General features: G+C 36.5%; 1 protein-coding gene across 11 annotated transcripts in view; it reads right to left on the reverse strand.

The window, feature by feature from the left end:
• Window positions 1-20453, reverse strand: part of CEP128 (centrosomal protein 128) — a 348588-nt gene that overhangs the window by 2059 nt on the left and 326076 nt on the right. For 7 of the 11 annotated variants that reach the window (XM_039883943.1, XM_039883940.1, XM_039883941.1 and 4 more), the window contains 2 exons: window positions 18832-18952; window positions 17723-18550 (listed from right to left, as the gene is read on the reverse strand). The exons of 1 other annotated variant lie outside the window; for it this stretch is intronic. In XM_039883943.1, coding sequence (XP_039739877.1) covers window positions 18508-18550; window positions 18832-18952 — 164 coding nt within the window. In that variant the 3' untranslated portion in view covers window positions 17723-18507. Of the gene's footprint in view, window positions 1-5732; window positions 17521-17722; window positions 18953-20453 lie in introns of those variants that run through there. 3 more of the 11 variants (XM_039883938.1, XM_039883939.1, XM_039883947.1) reach the window with 3 other exon arrangements.

Consider the following 20453-nt stretch of genomic DNA (forward strand, 5'->3'; position numbering starts at 1 on the left):
AATGGGGCAAAAGTTACAAACTTCTAGTTATAAAATAAATAAGTCATGGGAATGTAACATACAGCATGCTGACAATAGTTTATAATATTATATTGTGTATTTGAAAGTTGTTAAGAGAGTAGGTCTGAATGTCCTTATAAGGAAATAAAAATCTGTTACTATATATGGGAATGAATGTTAACTAGACTTATTGTGATGATCATTTTGCAATACAAATATTGAATCATTATATTGTACATTTGAAACTAATAATAATGTTATATGTCAATTATACCTTAATAAAAAATTGTTTTCCAATCCAAAAAAAGAAAAATTTTATTAAGCTCTTAATGGTCATTATTGTTCTCTGTAAATACAGATCAGGGAGGCTATCTTTCACAATCATCTTTTTTATATGGTCTATCTAAAAAAAAATCTTGTGAAGTCAGTCTCCTTGTCTTCCTCTCCTCTCTCCAGGTACCCAAATCAGTCTTCAGAAGTGTGTTTAGCTAAAAAGACTTCAAATGTTCTGTCTACTCCCAAGATATCTTCATTTTAATCAATAATAACTCTTTATGAATTTCTAAATGGCAGATTTCCAGATATCCTTGATGAGGACAGGAAGAATTGAAGTGGAAGCATTGCCATTGCTTTCAAAGGAAGGGAGAAAACAGAAAAGTAGGAAAATGCATAGCTTGCAATTTTAATGAGCAAAATTGTACCAACTAATAATAATATTTTCATACATTATTTCTAATCTTTACCCTGCAGAGTGGGTATTATTATTAGCCCCATGTTTACAAATAAGGACTCTCAATTGTTATGTGATTTGCCCAGGGTCAGACAGAAGCAAAGCAGCAGAGCCAGGGTTCAGACCAGGTCTATGGATGCCCGTGACCACCTACCTGTGCCTGCACATTTTCCTAGACTCTGTCTCAAGGCTTTGGGGAAAGATAAGTGAGAACTCAAAATCTCTAAGAATCAGCTCCAAGTAATTTGTACAGGATAAGAGGATGAACCAGAAGATATACATGAAAAACCCTAAAATACCCCTCCCTCCATCTTTTTAAAACTCAAGGGAGGTATAAAAGTAAAATAAAAAGAACATGGGCCTAGAAGTCAGAACACACTGGGTCAAATTTTGTTTCCGACAGTTATTATATTAGCTCTTATCTTGGGTTAAATTTATTTTTTCGAAGCCAAGTTCTCTCATGTAGAAAAATGAATGTAGCAATATCTACTTAATAGGGCTACTGTGAGGATTAAATGAAATAATTTATATGTAAGTCTAAAGATAAATAGCCCACTCATAGTATAATCTTAATCAATTGTTCTTCCTAACCCTGTCATTCATCATTATATACATCATTATTGAATGTATGGGATTATAACAACTCGGTATGTCAGAATTTATTTACAACCTTTAAATAGCTGCAAAGGAAGATGCTTTTCAAGTCTGTAACAATGTATTCTTAAATGAGCACTAGACAGCAGCTGTATTATCATGGCTAAGAGCATGAATTCTCTTAGAGAGAATTCTGTATCCTAATTGCCGGTTCAGATCATGGTTCTACTCTTTAAAAGGTGTGTGATCTTACCACATTTGTCTAATACTTCTTTCTGTGCCTGTTTCCTTATCTGTAAAATAGGAATAATAATGGCACTTACCTTGTGAGAGTCTGTAAGATTCAAATTTATTAATACAAGTAAAGTGCTTTGTATATGTCCACTTAGTGACTAGCACTTAGTAAGTAATCCATAAGTGCTAGAAACACAGCTAAAACAGTCATTCTCAATTGGGGATGATCTCTCCCTTCCCAGGGGACATTTAGCAATGTCTGGAGACATTTTTGATTGTTACAACTCAGCAAGAGGATGGCATCTAGAGGGAAGAAGACAGGGATGCTACTAAATATTCTAATACACACAAGACAATCCCATAACAAATAATTATCTACTCCAAAATGCCAGTAGTGCCAAGGCTGAGAAATACTGAGCTGAGAAAAACCACTCCTGGTCAACAGAGAGTCTGAGATAATTTCCCCAGGGAGCATAAGAGGTCACCAATCAGGAACTGCTGGAAAACCAAATATCCCTATAGAAAATGCACCCCATTTCATGTCAAATAAGCTAATATGAGAAAAGTCAAAGTAATTATTGGATGTATGGGATTATAACAACTCAGTATGTCTTAGAATTATGTTGAAATGCTCTTTTAAAAGACTAACATTTATTTCTCATTAGAATCATTACTCTAATATTCACTGAATAAGAATTCCGAGTGTAGATGAGTAAGGATGCATAATGGCTTTAGAAAACAGAGGTCCCATAAAAATCAACACCTGCAAATTTATCTAGATTCCTTCCCCCACAGGATCTAGCAAGAGAAAATGGTCTACCTATAATCAATACTGAGTAGGATAAAAAGAGACATAGATTTTCATGTTCCTTTATATTTCACCCTCCTCATCCTTGCCCACATACTTTGCGGGTAATGAGATTATTTAAATAAAGCTAAAGGTGAAGAGATCAAAGCATCTCTTTCCTCGAAGTCTCAGGATCTCTGATCAATTTAGCAGGATCTCTAGCTGAGACGATTCCTTATCCACCTTCTCTGTGAGCACCTCTATATCTCCTTCAGCTTTAGCTGAAGATGGTACATTGGCCACTTGAACTAGAACCTACTAAGCCCATGGGGTGGCTTTTCCTTACCAAAACATAGGCTTCAAAAATCTGAGGAGGAAAATAGGTGACCTTGGCAGCAGAGATTGGAGGGCAGGGATCGGTCACAAGCCAAGGAATATAAGAAGCTACCAGAACTTGGAAGGGTCAGGGAATAGATTTTCCCCTAGAGCCTCTAAAGTAAGCACAGCCCTTGATTTTGGCCTACTTAAAATGATTTTGGACTTCTAGCCTCCGGAACTGTGAGAGAACTGTCAGCAGCCACAAGTAACTAATACACTGGCCGTGATGGTGGACTCTCTTCTCACAGGCCTTCATTATGCTAATCTAAGAGGGGAAAAAGAAAGTGGAGGATGATGAAGAAGAATGAATCAACAAAAGGCAAGCAAGAGATAAAAGAAGAGTGAAGAAGAGGAGGAAGAGAAGACAGAAGAATCAGGAAAAAGGGGAAGAGAAGTAATTAGCTGAATGCTACAGGTCACATGTGAATCATACTGGAGAGAAGTACATGCAGACTCTAAATTCCACTTCCATCTACATAATGGGCATTAAGGCTATGCCCAGTTCTGGAACATAAGAGAAATTTGTCTTTAAAACAACTTAAAGACAAATTCATCCAGTGTTTATGTGTAGCTTACTGCATTTTTTTTCATCAAGGTACCAACGACCTCCTTTTGGTTATTGGTAACCCCTTAGCCATCAAGCTCTTTGACCTGACTTGCCAGCACTAAACAGCCTTCGAGATCCTGCTTATAACCCACTTCCTTCACAAAATCTCCTTGACCTTTTCTGAATTCCTATTATACTCACAGTAAGTATGTCTGTTATTTCTGCCCCTCTAAAAAAGAGGCTAGAAATGCTGCTAAGCACCCTAAAATGCATGGCAATCCTGTACTACAAAAAATTATAATATTTTATACCCCCTCCAGCAATTTGCACAGAGTTGGTAGATTAAATAGAGTCCTGTGGTGACCGACTATCCGCTTTTCCAAGTGCAATAATACTGACGGTCTCATTGCCTTCATCTTCTATCTACTTATCAGATTGTATAATGATGGCTGATATTGAGAGTTATGTCCCTAAGGCATAAATCATAAAATCATAAAAAATAGATCGACATAATTCATTGTCTTGCTAGTTAAGAACACCTACCAATCTATTTTAGAAAGATTTCCAACTGGAATAGTTGAGGCCAGAAAGCATTTTCATTCATCCTAATTTAACCCCAAAATGCAATTAACAGCAACCTCTCATGTCCCAAATATTCACAGCATCTGAAGATTTACTTTATTACCAGAGAGTAACAGGTTTCTTCTAAATTTATATTCTAAAATATAAATTTATATTCTAAAATATACTGAAGGTGCCTGCCTTCTGGTATTTATTTCTCAACATGTGACAAATCTTAGTATAAAAGTAAGCCGATCTTTTTTAATTGATTATATGTTCCTGGCTTAAAATTTCCCAAAGGAAGTTCTGCATTTGGGGGCATGTTTATATTTTTCATGTTGCTCATTTGCATCCAGTGTAACTGAAATTTAAGCTCAGTTCAGTAAATTATCCCATAGTAAGTAATCAGATCACTGCCCATGTGCAAACCATTATGTACACACATGGCTAAAGAAGCTAGTCAAGTACATACAACTGTTTGCGAGTATCTTTCATGGTTTTAGATTTTAATGTTTATTTTTCAAGCATAAAAAGACCAGAGGCACTTTTTGGCATTCTCATCATGTAAAAGCAGTGAATATAAAGCATATCATACAATTAAAAATAACAAATACACAGAGAATGGCAATAAATTAAATAAAACAAGTAAATGATGTACACACTTCCAAAACAGAAAACCAAGACTTAAAATATTGTACACCTTAGTGAAATAACAGCTGCTCTTATTAAAAACCATATGTTCCATTAGTACGGTATTTTGTAATTTATTGCTTTTCCCACCTTGGAAAAATTATGTTACAGTTATGGGCCTATATTAACATTTTTTGGGCCTTTTATAAGTAACAGCTTTTGCAACTGGACACTTAGCTATCCATTAAGTCAGTTGCTTGAGAAAAGCTTTCAATTTTTTTGACTTTTTTAGATTGCTCCAAAAGAATGATTCAGAGAAATCATAAAAAGATTAATTCATAATGATGAAATGATGAAATTCATAAACTATAAATGAACCTCCCCAATCAGTGTGTTATCTATGTATTTAAAGCATGATGGAGTCACATCACTCACATGAACACAGATTTCTATTTGGATGACCTTAATTCGTCCAGAATGCCTAGGATCAAAAGGCCCACACACCATGAAAAGACTAGTTTTCAAGTCAAGAAAAAGGTCCTTGTCTAGACTGATATTACAGATTCCTTTTTTCCTCTTTCCAAAGAGAATTCTATAGGTTGTAACCTATTTTCTGGTTTGTTAATGACAAAATGCTTAGTGTTTTACTAGCACTTTCTGAAACTCTTAAACTTCACTGTCATCCTGAGGGAACTCTGTCCCTGAAGGGGAAAATCATTTTCTTCACCCAGGGCCTTTTTCCTTGTATTAATATTAATATCCCATGAGAATATTAGCTCTGGAGGAAAGAATTTGATGGCGAAATTCCATATTTACTCATGAAATCCACCCCCAACTTCCCCTCACACATTTTAAGAGGGTAGTCAGGAGAAGAGCTCCCCACTCCCAATGCCCTTTCCTCACGTTTCCCCTCAGCTTCTGACACCCAGTCTGGTTTGGGGGTGAAATTGTGTGATAATGTAATGTGTGTGTGTGTGTGTGTGTGTGTGTGTGTGTGTGTGTGTGTGTGTGTGTGTGTGGGAGAGGTGTTTCCTACTGAACCAAAAGTCATTTTTACTAGCAGAGGCTCTTCTTTAGGGAGACTATACTTTGTATTTATTAGGACAGAAAAGTATTTAATTAAACTTACTTGGCACTGGCTAGAGTGTAGAAACAGGAAATGGAGTCTGTTCAGTCCTCCAGTTCTAACTCCACCTGGCTGCTCTCTTCCCGCCCCCTCATGGGTTAAAGTAAGGGTCTATCCAAACAGAAGGCATTGTCCAGCCTCAGGAGACTTTAGCAGTGTAGTGGGGTTGACAGTCCCTTACTTTCCTGTTTAAGGGGCTTGTGAAAGAAAAGAAACTCCTCAGTGCCTATGATTCTTTAAAAATGATTTTTAAATGGCTGTTTGTATATGTGGCCAAGTGACAAAGCACATGAACTCTGAAGCACTCTCTCTGCATTCTAATGTGGGCTCCATACTTACTAATATCTGATCCTGAATAGGTTACTCAATCTCTCTGTGCCTCAATTTCATCATTTTTGAGGAATATATTGAGAATATATCAAGAATTCTCATATACTGAGATACATTCTCAATATAGTTCAAGTGAAATATATCTCAAATGAAAATGATAATACCAACCTTAGAGGGTTGTTATGAGAATTAAATGAGTTAAAATATGCAAAGTATTTCAGAATAGTGTTGACACACAGTACAAAGTATGTGTTAGGTATAAAATACATCTTTTCAAATACATCATGATTTGAAGATATTTTTGTAGTAATATAGTATCTATATCTATCTATCTATCTATCTATCTATCTATCTATCTATCATCTATCTATCACTATCATCTATCTATCTAATGAACTGGCACTTAGTAAATATTTGATGAATTAATATAATCTAACATACAATCTAACACAATAGGGTAATCCTAGGGTCTAATTAGCTTGTCACTGACTGTTGCATATTTCAGGTGATTCATTGCTGTTTAGTAAATGGAGACAAAAATCTCAGAGTTCAGTAGAGATTTTTATGAAGTGGATAAGGCCTAGATGGTGGACAAAAGAAAGAAACATTTATGGAAAACCACCATGTGCCATGTTCTGAGCTTGGCACTTTTCATGTGCTATTATATATAAGCCTCCTAACAACTCTTTTAAAGTAGACACAATAAGTTCCATTGTGCAGGTGAGATAAATGCTCTCACTAATGTCAAGTAAACTACCCCAAATCACACAGCTAGAAACTAGTGGTGGAGGTAGAATTCTAATCCATTTTTTTTTTTTAGCAAAACATAACATGGAAAAAGGAGAAAGGTAGGTTATATAAGTTAAGTGATTTCACAAAAGGGTCATTATTGACTAAATCATTAATAAACAAGGTTTATAATTCAAAAATGGTATGGTATCTCTTAGAATTAGCTTTAAGGTAGAGATTCAGACTACACACTGTCCATTTTTAATCCAGTGGTGAAAGCCACTGCACATTTCAATAGTGGACTCATAGACTGTCAGAGATAGAAAGTGACCTAGAAGACCATTTAGTCCAACAGCTAAGAGACATCAGAGGTGAAATGGCAGGCTCAATGTCATACAGGCAATTAGTGGCAGAAGCAGCCAGAATTCCTCTGGACCCCACACTCCTCCCCTTTCAGCATGCAGAATAGCCAACTGGGACTCCAAGGTTTTAAATCCAACCATTTAGATGCATGTAAATTCTAGTTCATTTTAAATACTCTAATTCATCCTACTTTACCACCTAAACCTAAAACGAATACTAAGGTGATTTTTTAAAATTTTGGGGAAAATATAATAAATCATAAGAAGTTCTCTAGTGGAAAGTAGGTAGAGTTTATTTAAGAGCTTCTAATTTTAAAACCTGACCAAAATTCTAGTATGTACCCTGCCAAAGGAGAAGAAAAATTAAGTATTGTCTGCATGGGAGAACAGCCTTTTAAATGGAGAGTGATATATTTCTTCAGAGAGAGAGAGGAATTAAAAGGATCTTTATTTTTCTTGTTAGATTGCATTCATTCACCAAATATTTACAGAGTACCAAACAGCAATAGTTGCAGGAATCCTACTTTTCTTGCACATTTCTCAGTACTCATTACAGTGCAGGGTTTTTGATAGCCATTGTTATACTAGTTCAGTATATTAAATGACTTCAGGACAAAAGTCACTGAGGTTATGGTAGCGACTACTGATGTCCTGTGGAGGTGGAAGGAGGAGGAGGTGGCTCTTGGCTATTCCAATGTTTGTGTTGTACAGAACTATGCAGCATAGTATGCACTTTCTTATAACATCAATAGTACTGTCAAGTCCAACAGCTTACAATTTCTTTCACTGTGCAAGCACCAGAAGTTGATCATCGATAGCACCATCTCTCATCAGGCTGACAAGCGTCAGGCTGGGTGATGGTGCCCATACTAAAAAAAACTGTACCATCCAGCTATCTCATAATACACAGCTATATCATAGGGCCTAGGAGGCTTAGATAATGAGTTATAAAAAATAGTAATAATGTGAAAAGCACATTATCCATTGCTTCCACACACTGCATGATTACAAAACTTTACAAAACACCTGAAAATGCCAGACTTTGGAAAGCTCAAACTTTTTGACTTTAAACTTCGAAATATGCCAAACATCACTTTGGTAGAAAGAGGGTTTTAGGTTACAATAACACCATGGAGAGAGAGGAAGAACTAAAGGTAAAGACAAAGAAAGATGGAAGTACATGATTCTATGTGATTTTTATAACAGACATTTAGCCCAAGTGAGCAAATAAATTGCTAACTGACAAAAAATTGGCATATGAACTAAGTGAGTTTCTCAAGCCAAACATCCTGAAATAAAGGAAGACAGTGGGGTGAATAGGCAATGAAAGCACAATCGGCCACAGATTAGCTGGATATTGGCAGGCCTATAAGGCCCAGCAAAGATTTAGCTGCAACATTCCATAGGGGTTGTAGCACAACTTCCTGAGGATGATATGAAAAAGTCAACAATGATGGAGCGATTGATGCTAATTAATCATCTTCATCTCTCTACTTTCCTTAAAAAACTGTATCGCAAAATCGACTTGGGATTTAAGGGACCAACATTACAATCTCAGATATTTTTTTCCACATTAACCATACAGTGGAAAAGTCCTGGTGAACTATATGGTGATGACAGGACTCTCTATAAAAATCCACATATATGAGGCCAACACATACTCACGCCTCAACTGTATACTTACACAAATACAAGGGAGATGGTGCATGCAATGATAACACAGATACTTTAATGATATCCATTATGGGAAAATCTGCACATTTCATGCTCAATAAATTAGTCATTAATATTGGTGACATAGAGATGTTATTGGGTTGGTGTGATTTTTATGCCATTCATAGCACTGAAGGCATGGTTTAAACACGGGCAGAAATTCCAAGAATAACACTGTGATTTAAAGTTTCATGAATACGATTAGGCAACTGGTCTTTTAAGGGCTAACAGACACTGCAAATTTGGCTATCAAGATCAGTTAATAAACACCTTTTGCTCACTGTAGTAAGTAGGGAAAGATGGTTGAGTGTAGGTGTAGTTAGTTTAGTTAGCAAATGCATTTTGAACACTTAAAATGTGCCAGGCACTGTGCTAGACAAAACACAGTGTCTTTCATCAAAGCATCTTGCAATTTAGAAATGCGGTAATTAACATTTAGAACATCTACAAATAATGCATCAAGTAAAGATACTTTCTAGATACCATTGAGTGCATTTGGCAATTTTCTATATTGCTTTCAAAACCTAATTCTGGATCCAATATTGACTGAAAGAATTAAGATGTTCAATCTAAGATGATATTAATATCACACACACACACACACACACACACAAATAAATCTTGATTCCTATTACACACATTTTTCTATATGCTAGACCTTTGGCTAATAATTAGGAAGAAGCACTGCAAATATTAAAGGGTTGATGATTTACTTTGGTCTGACCCTCCTAAGTCCTTGGATTCCAAACATTACCCACATGGATCTTCACACAAATTATGTATAACCTGGCGATTAGCTTCCACATTACCAACAAAAGGTATGTAATTAACCTGTTAGTAAAAACAATGTTGTTTTTGTAAACTTGATCAAACATTTGTATAAAGTTGTAGTGTTGAGATCAGTACCAAAATGAGTACAGATCTCACTCTGGTGATTGCCAGTTAAATGAGCACCAGTTATCACGTTAGGAAAGTTGGTAGGTTTCAAATGTGTTCTCTGCACATGTAGAAGGACAAAAGAAGATTCCTTTCACATTCATGCTTTCAACATATTTCAAACACCTGAGTTACAGACCTGAGATTTTAACTTATTCTCCTCGAGATGCCTACTTTGCTTACAGTTCACTTGAAATCACCCCCTTAGAAAAATCAACAAATACTAAGTAATTAAGGGTAATGAAATTTTAGCCTGAACATCTATTTGCATGAACATTGCATGGGAAAGTTTTCCTTCAGTGGCTCTGTGGTACCAGTGTCTGAGACTGTATATCCCACTGAGAACTATAAAGAGTCCCAAAGGGCAAAATTTAGGATAGAGAACATCTGACCTCAATAATGGGCGTCAGGATAAGAAATGCATAACACATGGTCACAACTCGAAAACAGTGATCTCGAGGTTACTGCAGAGGATGGCAGCTGTTCAGTTGGACATCTGGATCTCAGTAGCTCCAGAACTGGATTGTTCTCACATGAGATCTGTCTAGGAGAAGTTCAGCCCATCTTTGGTAATGGTTCTGAGAATTTGAATCTAATCTCCATCTTCACAAGATTTTTGCTTCTGGAAAGTAAAGAGTTGCCCAAAAGCAAAACATTCAAACAAGAAAGATCATTTTTGGGTTCTATAGCTTTGTCCAAATTGATCCTTCACCTTTAGTGTTTACACTCAAAAGAGATGAAGGTTATGTGAGGGTATTGGCTGTCTTTCTGTATTATTTGATATTATTGATATATAATTTTTAACCTACTTTTTAAAAGTTCAGTTTCATTCCATTCTCTGAGAAGAGCAATGAACAGCAAGATGTTGATAGGCAATGAAAGCTTGGCTGGCATATGCAAGTCTAGTTTACTATGCAAGTCTAGTTGTATCAATTTCAAGTGGTGTATTATATAACTATTATGATTGGTAACTAGGAATTATGAAATATGTACGTATTTAAACATAGGTCCAAGATATCAACTTTATCAGTGCAGCAAAAGAAGGAATTATGTTTAAATTCTTGAAAATTACAAAGTTGACATTGGTAATATATACAGAAGCATTGTTTAGCCAATTAAACAAGACATAATATACACTAATTGACTGATGAATGACTCAATGGACAGACAACTGAATTAATGGAAATAATGTTTCCTTGGGTGGAAGGCCACTAGTTCTAAGTAACTTATGAATATAAGTATGTTGTTGGTATAGTCCGTGTTCAATAGTGGGCAAGTTTTCCAAAAGAGATAGCAGCAGGTGTAATCAAATGCATTTGTATATTCATGTAGACTTTTCTTTCCCCCTCCAATATCTGTATAACCACTTGGTACGAATTGCAAATAAAATAATTGAAGATCTTTTAAACACAGTTTGAGGGGTTATGCTGTTTGCTCTATTTGCTGGAAATTGCTATATATGCAAGACCTATATGTTTCAGTACTTTTTTCAACGGCAATTGGCTGGTCACAGGGGGTGTCCTTAGCAAAGACTTTGATTAGGACGTAGAACATTGCAGTTGCTCAATAACTAAGCACTAAGCACTCTTCCAGAAAAACACACTTTTGTGAATGTATAACATAGTGTACTATTTAAATCAACTGTTCAAAAATTGAGAGTTCTTGAAAAGATTTAGATAAGATACTTTAGAACTGGAGAATTCTGTGTAGATTTTGATTTTCTCTATTCTCAAGCAAATAAGGGGAAGGGGAAGCAACTTGATTTGAAACAAATACTTCAAATTATCAATTATAAAAATGGTGAGTACCAAATGTAAGCTAAAAGGCCAAAACAGATTATACATGGCCCTTAATCAACAGTCTTTCAAGGACAAAGAGATGGAATGATACCATAAATCCCTGATCTCAGATGTAGACAGTAAGGAAAAGTTGGATGAGATTTAAATGTTTAACGGTCATCAAATGAAAATCTTTCTTCTGATGACAAAGCCGGAGTCTGGAAATGTTACTCTGAAACATAGTTATGACTATGAGAGGGGGTATGGACAGGAAAAATGAAACTGTATATGAAATGGTAACTCAGGACCAACGCCCCACTGAAGATGTTCCCAAGGGCCTGGGAGGGATGAAAAAGCAGATTAGAGATCAGCCTTACAAAAGTTCACACCCTTTTGATAATCAAATACAAGTTCTACTCTTCAAACCAGAGATAAGATCTACACCTATAGGTCCTGATTTAATTGAGTGACTTGATGATGATTCGGATGAATGACCTGGTGGAGGGTTCTGACTGATAGATGTCTGCTAAGCAGAGCAGGTGGGGAAGTGACCTCTGGTAGTAAATCAAGGATCTTTAGAAGCTGCTTTAAGTCCTTCACTTGGGTGACCCTTGCGACTGGAGTCATGGCTTGGACACCTGGGAGAATACATGATATTGGAAACCAAGTTTTAAAAGGGCACTCTTGTGCATCACCTGGAAAAGAAACTATGTTCTTGTTTTTGTTTTGGACTCAGAGAAGGGCATAATCAAAAAACCTTGAAGGCATCACTCTTGAACTTGAGCATTCACCAAAATCACCTGGATGACTTGTTACAACATATACTGCTGGCCCCACCCCCAGAGTTTCTGAATCATGAGGTCTGAGGATGTCCAGAGAATTTGCAAGTTAACCAGCTTTCAGGTGCTGCGGCTGCTAGTGGTGGTTTGGGGACCAGTCTTTTGAGAACCAGTACTTTAAAGAATATCAGACCAAAAAATATGCATCTTACTCACAGAAAACTATGATTTGTTCTCAATGGAATCTAATCAGTAGGTTTACATGCAGTTAAATTTTTTAAATGAGCAATGACCACCACTGTTAATTTGGAACAGTCAAACTAACCTCACAAAAGACTTCTCCAATGGAAAAAATGGGAAACTCTTTCCACGGTACACATTGGCTTTATTGGCTGTGGTCTTAGTCAAAGCACAGAATGAACCGTGGCCAGCAGTGTGAGGTCTCTCAAACTTGCAGCTGTTGGGAGGAGGCTGCTCTGCCAGTGACTCTGGGCAGGAAGTGCCTCGTTAGAACTGATGCATCTATTTTATTCAGTTCAGGAAAAAAAAAAAAAAGGCAAAAAATTCCTAGGTTTCTCCAAACTTCTTTTAACTGCCCGACCTCCCCAAAGCCACCATGTCAGATGGCTTTGCTGCCATGGCTGCTTGACTTCTGGTAACTGAGCTTGAGGTTCAGTATGATGGGAAGTTTTCAAAATGCTGAGCCATAAATCAAGCCTGTATCTTCACTCACAGTGGGCTTAATGATAGCATAAATAAAACAAAAATCCAAAATGACACACAAGCACGGGACACTCAGACTGAAAAATATCTGAAAGGAGGCCACGTTGCATTCGGATCCAAACGTCAGCTAGCCGTCCATAAAGAACTTTACAGTTTAGTGCAACTTTCACCAGAGATATGACTTTACAGTGCACATCAGGTTCAACCGGATGTCTCACAATGCTGCTTTCCAGGACCCCACGTCAGATAAAGGATGGAGTGCTACCGTAGTTTTTTCTCTTTCAAGTAAACAGTTTAAGATGTGTGTTGTTGAAGGCTACTCAGCTTTCTCTGTGTTCATATCATTTTACAGAACTTCTGCCATCCTTCATTTCCTTATCCAGCTAAGTGCTCAGCAACAATAGACAAACAAAATCTAAACTAGAATTACCACTACCCTGGGGATAACACTGAATAAGAGTTATGCAGTGTGATCTGATAATAGCTAGCTTCGAGAACTGAAAAAGGAAAAAAAAAAAAAAAACCAAAGCTTGTAAAGGGGATATATTAGAAATTTAGATTTTAAATCCTATGTACAATGTGACACACATTTGTAGAATTGACCTTTTGGCTTTAAAGTAGAGAAAGTGATTAAATAGGTTCCCCTGATATATGAAGTACATATAAATACTGCTCTAAAAAGTAGCTGTGAATCAGCACACAAAGGATAAAACAATCTTGTTTTACCAAGAGAAGCCTTTCAGACGTGTTTAACAGACCGGCCCATATCCTTAGAAAAACCTCGTGTTTCATGTATTAATCTCACTAATTCTCTGTGGTTGCCATTATCCTGATGTCGTAAAATGCATGCACAGGACAATGGAGCATGACCCCACTCCACAGGCTGGCCTTAACAAAGGACATCAAACTTGCTTCCAAAAATCCTTAGGTGAGTGACTGTGGATCCCAGAGAAAGAAATGAAAGAGACACTTAGAGGGAGGAAATATTTTCAATTGAAATACGGTATTTCAAGAACAAAGGGAGACCCACCTTCTCAAAGTACACGTTTTAACATTGTTGGCCAAGTGTTTCGGGCTTTTAAAAGCCATTTGAACTCTTGGTGGCTTCAATGATTCAAAAATACACCTGACTCTAAACTGTAAAATTTCTAAGAAAAAAATAAAAGGAAATTTAATGGAAAACCTGATACTATAAAAATTAGAAGTCCTTAAAAATATATATATGATTTTAAGAAAAAATACTAAATCATTATTTAAAGGACATTGTCAGTTAGTGACCAACTGATGAGCATATAATACTATCCTCCTTTCCCTCAGAATAAGATACTTTCTTACTTTTAAATTATAACATCTGAACTGTCGGTAGTTTAACATCCACTAATTTTGTTTTAAAAAAATATTGCCTCAAGCCAGCTTTCTGATCTTTTATTTCTAGTGAAGTATACAGCTAAGATGACAGAGAGCTCCAATATCTAAGGCCAAATTGTAACTTTTGTTTTTATTTTAATAATGCCAGTCAAAATGCTTTACTAAAGAATGAAAAATGAGAGGGTGTCAAGTTGTAGAGATCTACTGAGAGATGACAGAAGACAGTCTGGGCATGAAAGTCCAGTATCTGCCAGTTTTAGAAACACAGAACATTCACTCTAGAAAATGGCAATTATGTAAATTCAACTTTTTAAAACATAGCAAGTTATTGTTAAAATTATTATTATTGTATGGCTCTATTTTGACTTTAGTGGCATTTTTTTTCATGTCGCCACTTATATGCTCTAACGTATAAGATCCTACACTTTGAAAGGTGGAGGTTATCCGATTATATATTGTTTCAACTACCCTCCTGAAAGGGAACTAACATGATGCTATGTTTCGAAATCCAGTCTATTTAGAGAGCAAGGCAGCAAGTTCACATCAACAAGTGTCACATGGCTTTGTAGCACATCAGAGTCAAGATGTGTTAGGGAGGAAAAGATACCCAGCAACAGAAGTATTCCTAGAGTTTCGACCATGAGAGTAGTCAAAAACAAGAGACACTTAAATCCTTTTCTAATCGGCTGGTCCTGAAAGAAATGCAGGTGCTACAAACTCCAGACAGTCTACCCCTTTGTTGTTGTTGGTTGTAGTGTGACTAGATTTCAGAGACTGACAGTAGGGGATGACCTGGTAGAACAGTGAGTGCGCCAGGCTGGGTTTGGATTTACGTAGGAGCATGTTGGCATAGGCGTGGATAGAGCAGGAGACTGAAATGGGAGCAAATGAGGTTGGAACTTGAAGGTCAGCTGGTTTCACCAGAGCAGAGCAGAGCAGATTGGTTCACTTTGATCCTAATCAAAATCAAGGGAGACTTCTCTGAAATTCATTTGGGGGCTTCTAAAGTTCTGCTTCTGGACATAAGCATTTTTCCTAGCTTGAAATTAGATGTGGCGTGTTTTATACGGAAATGAAACTAAACAGAATCTTTCATGGTTAAAATTTCTTTTCTCAAATTGAAAAGAAGCTGATATGTTTTTATTGCTAATATTTGAGAACTCAAAAGTTGAAAGAGGTAACTATTTTTACATCAAACTTTGGTGCATGAAATGTCTTTATATACAAACTTTCCCAAATTTACTTTCCAGATTAAGGTTCATGGTTTCATTTGGATCCAAGAAAACCAGATGCTTTCGTGAGGCCAGCTTCCTCATTTTAAGGCCATGAAAATCACAAATTTTCTGTTTTGTTTTAAATTGAGAGAATATGCGGGGACAGTTTGAGGAGGGAGTGTAAGAATCCTGGGAAAAGCATCACCTAATAATCATTCACTTTCTTGGCTACCATATCACATGTAGTTGGGTTTATGGTACAAACCCTGAGTAGAACGATTTACGATATTTGCCCCTTCCTAAAAAAAAAAAGGGTTTGCTAAGTAAATATACCATTTAATTATATGTAAGAATTTGGTCCTACTTAAAAAAGTATTTATTTAACTATGAGATTCAATCCAGATTATAGAAAATGTAACAATTACTGTGACTCTAACTATACTTTATATACCACCGACTCAAGCCTCAAAATGGAAAATGCATTTATCATAGTTGAAAGGAGAAAAACAAAGAAAAATAGGCTGGTTTCCTCTGCTAAGTAGGTAGGCATTTTTGATCCCTATAACCTTTATATCCAAATATTCCATTAAGATATAGATTTGATCTCATTAGTAAAAATGTGTAAACTATAACAATAAGAAGAAAAGTTGGTGCTTCTGGGAAACTGGATGCATAAGATGTTATATAACCAACTGGTTTTCAACCTTCAAATCAGGCACTACTAATCAAGGAAAGAATAATGACCTTAGCCAATGGGAAAAACATCAAGCCAGATTTTTCCCAGCTGTTTCTCTCCTCTGTGGCCTTTCAGTAACTTCAGTGGAAGTTTAGTGTATTTAGGGAGAAAGATGGCCAGACGAATCAGAAGTATTAAACCTAAAAGGTCAATGTTCAAATTAAGTCTTGGACCAGGCTTACTGCAAGAATAGTTTATCCCTTCCAGTGCTACAAGCAATATGGCTGACCAGCCACAATTCAAATGGGGCTGATATCACACTCTCTCCTGCCAAAGGGGTGAGTAAAGGAAAAACAGTTAACTGGCTTTGAAATGTACAAACCAAGCCATTAGTGTTTCCTTAGCATTCCTTTTGATTTCCAACTCAAGCTTATTGTGACTGTAAGAGATAGGAAAAATCCCCACAGGAGACAAATCCTTGGATTTAGTTCTATATAAACATAGGGTCAAGAAATTGTGACAAAATTGTTGCTTACAAAAAGTTGACTTTGCCTTTGAAGTTCTTGTGTGTTCCACATTTAAAGTCAGACACCTTCATTCATCCAACAGTAGCATAATGCCTTCAATAATATAGTGGCTTTATTCTTTTTTTTTTTTTCAAATTAAAAAAAGTCTCTCTCCACCCTGTTATAAAAGCATCAGTTAATATGCTTTCAAGGATTTGCCAAGAAAATAATCTGAGTTACCTTAGGCTTTCAGGTTTAACTGGCCTGACGTAATTTTTTTTAATGACCACAGATGTGCCAACGACGGTTTAGGTCCATTCCTATCGAACAGAATGGACTGCATGAAGTTCTTACTAATACATTAAGGGAAAAGCAATTTAACCTTTATCTGTAGGATTTAAATAAAACCTGTTAATTTTTTCCCTTATTTTCCCCCCAGATAGTCATTCAGATCCAAGAAGATAAAATATTATGGTGTCAGTCAAAAAAACAGCAGTGAAAATACTGACATAATTTTTCAATGCCCCAAATATTACTATGGAGTGATAGAGGCTACACGGAGCAGCAGGACTATGAGCCACTCCTTCACAAAGGGCTATTCCCACTAAAACCTCACGTGCTCATTAGCACATTAACACCTTGAAGTCTCGAAGTTAGACAAAATAAAACCAAACCTCTTTACCTTTATCTAATCCAGAATTTCTCCAGCTGGCCTAAACACGTCTCCCCTTCTTCATGTAATTCCTGCCACCAGGCAAACTCTGGGACATGAACGTCTGTTTTTATGTTTCTTTTTTCCTTCCTTGCACAATGACTGGCCTATAGCAGGAATTCAATAAAAGGCTTTTGGAATGAATAAATGATCAAATGAATGTTTGTACTCTCAGAGGTTATGTAGATTGTGTATGTAATTTTGGCATGTAAAACATATTCATCTTTTGTAGTAACCGTAGCATCTAAATTCACAGAGTGTCATTTCTTTGTCTACACATTTAAATATGGTAAGTTAGGAAAACACATCTTGAGTGGAAATAGAAGCATCTTTATGAAATATGAGAAATCTAACAAGCAAGTATACTTTAGCAAACACAAAATGTAATGCATATTAGGAAGGTATTGCTTTATTGTCCTGGTCTCTGTGCAGAATTTTTCCACCGTGACCCAATGGGGATTTAATTCCTGAATGTTTACCATTATTTAGCATTTAATAGAAATCTTTCTCCACTGGTAGAACAGCATGTAAAGAGGTAAGTTCTTAAAAACACTTTGATGTTGGAAAAAGCCGAGATGCTTAAAGGAGATAGTACCAAATTATACGAGAACTCTTGTGGAGCAAATCTCATGGACACAGGTGTTTGGTACTGCGATTTTGGTCACTGTAAACCAAAGACAGTCCAGAATATGAGTGAAGTGATTGCAGTGGGATATCTGGCCACAAAAAGACAAATATAAATAAATAAATTGTGTGATGAATTCTTTACAGGGCTCTACAATTCAGATATCATTTGTAAATTCTTCATTTCTATTAAATATGGATGATTGGAAATAATGTAAAGATAGTTCTGTCATAATAGACTGCTGAGATAATGAATGTAACCATCCTGAGCATTTATACAGTGAACTATCTAATATTATACTTGCATATCTCCATGACATGTTATAACACATGATAATTTATTAGGGAGAAAGCATTTTTAAAAAATCAATTGTATATAAACGCTCACTAAATCTAAAGTGCTGGCAATTTCCGCCTCAAGGAGAACTCATTTTCCTCCTTTTTAGCCAGTAATTTTTGAAAGACTTCAATTATAAATCCAAATTTTGGTTGGAAAAATGTGACTGACCACACCTGAAAAAAAAGAAAATGCAAAGTAAAAAAAATATCACTTTCTCTGCTGGTATAAGTTGCCAATAAGTTAGTTGTAAGTTATTTGTAAGTCATTCACGAGCTGATGTTATGTGGATTGGTAACTTACATCATTCACAAGGACCAACTGTATTGTTATTTTAGTCAGTGTTTGGCAAAGCTGAAGAGCAGAAGCTTCAGATGCTAGGTATAACCTGGGCCAAACTGCCGCAAGGACAGATATGCTATTATTTGTAAAACGCTCAAGTAAAGCAGCTAATTACATTTTGCTATTTTTGCTTTCGTAGTCTTCCTTTTTGGATTGTAGACTTGCTTCCATTGGTAAACCTGCGGCATCTTCCTTGATTAAGGATGAATCGGGAGTAACTGTTCTTTTGGTAAATGCTGGTAAGGTAAGAGAAAAGAAAAGAAAAAAAACCTGGATGAATATAATCTCTGGGCTGAAAAATTATAAGCAATCATTGCATTTATTCTTGTTTTCTGTAAATTCTACTCGGCCTAACAGACTTTTAATGTAGGAGTAAACTTCATCAGTTTACTATTTTTTTAAAAAATAACATTCATGTGATTCGATTTGGGGGTGGGGGCAGATTTGAAGGATCTGAGAGTGGAAGGTGTGTGTAGTCAGTATATACGATATAAAGCACACACAGAATTTTAGAGGGAGAAATCTTAAGGGCCTCCTTTACATAATATTCTTTGTTACAAAAAGGAAACTGAGAATATATTTGGAATCTAGGTTTACTATTTTTCTACTCCTCTTACCTCTCTTCTGAGCTTCAGAAGCCTATATCCAACTATCTATGTGAAATCTTCCCACCTGATTTCTAATCTCTGATGCCTAATCATCCCTTACTCTTCTCCATCTTAGAAAAAGATATACTCAACCACCTAGTTGCTCAGACCTTGGTTCCTTCCTTCCTTCGTCTTGCTTGCTCCACCCATCCAATTTAAAAGTCAGTTCTGATGATTAAGCCTCCAAGTTCACCAGCGTTCTGCTTTACACCATCTCTGGTACTGCTGACACTAGCCCAAACCACCATGTTCTCTTTTCCTGTTTCCATCCTGTCCCCTTCTCCACACCACCAGAATTATCTTTATAAAAGGTAAATCAGATTATGTCACTCTCCTGCATAATCTCCTCACACCCGATTCTACCAATGGCCTCTCACAGAACTTAGAATAAAATCTAAATGTCTGACCTTGGCTCCATGGGGACCTCATCTTCTCCCCGTCTCCCACCCTCTCTACCCCTCCCCGTCTCTCTCCCACCCTCTCTACCCTCATTCAATGTTCCATTCCTCTAGAAGACCATGCCCCATTCTTCTCCAGCTCATTTACACTCTCTGTTCCCTCTCTCAAAAAGGTTCTTCCCAGTCCGTATTAATTCAGCTGGTTCTTCTTGCCATTCAGGTTTCTGCTCAGTTGTAACCTCCTCAGCTGTAACCTCCTCAGACGCATCTCCTGATCACTGATCTAAAGCAGCAGTCCTGTTTCAGGTGCCTTCTAGCATTTCACATTTATACAACCAACCGCCATTTTAAATTGTTTGCTTGTGTACTACCTGAAATCCTTATGCATAGCTTCTTAGTAAATGTTGCCTGAACAAGTGAATATACTTAAGAGACTTTTAAGAGATAGCCAATTGAGATTTTTTAATTGCTTTCTAGAAAACATCTAGAGAGTATCTTATCAAATTACAATGACCAGAACTCAATTATTTAAAAACATCTGGCACCTAACTGGTCAGTGAAAAGATAGTCACACACACACAAAATCCTTGTCATGTAAAATAAACCTATAATATACAGAGACAGAAAAACTGTGCCATCATGGAATAAATAGATCTTTTTGAAACAAAAATCTTTTTTTTTTTTTTACCTTA

The sequence above is a fragment of the Pteropus medius genome, unplaced genomic scaffold (genome assembly GCF_902729225.1).
Source record: "Pteropus medius unplaced genomic scaffold, Ma_sr-lr_union100, whole genome shotgun sequence".
In the NCBI taxonomy this organism is placed as follows: domain Eukaryota; kingdom Metazoa; phylum Chordata; class Mammalia; order Chiroptera; family Pteropodidae; genus Pteropus; species Pteropus medius.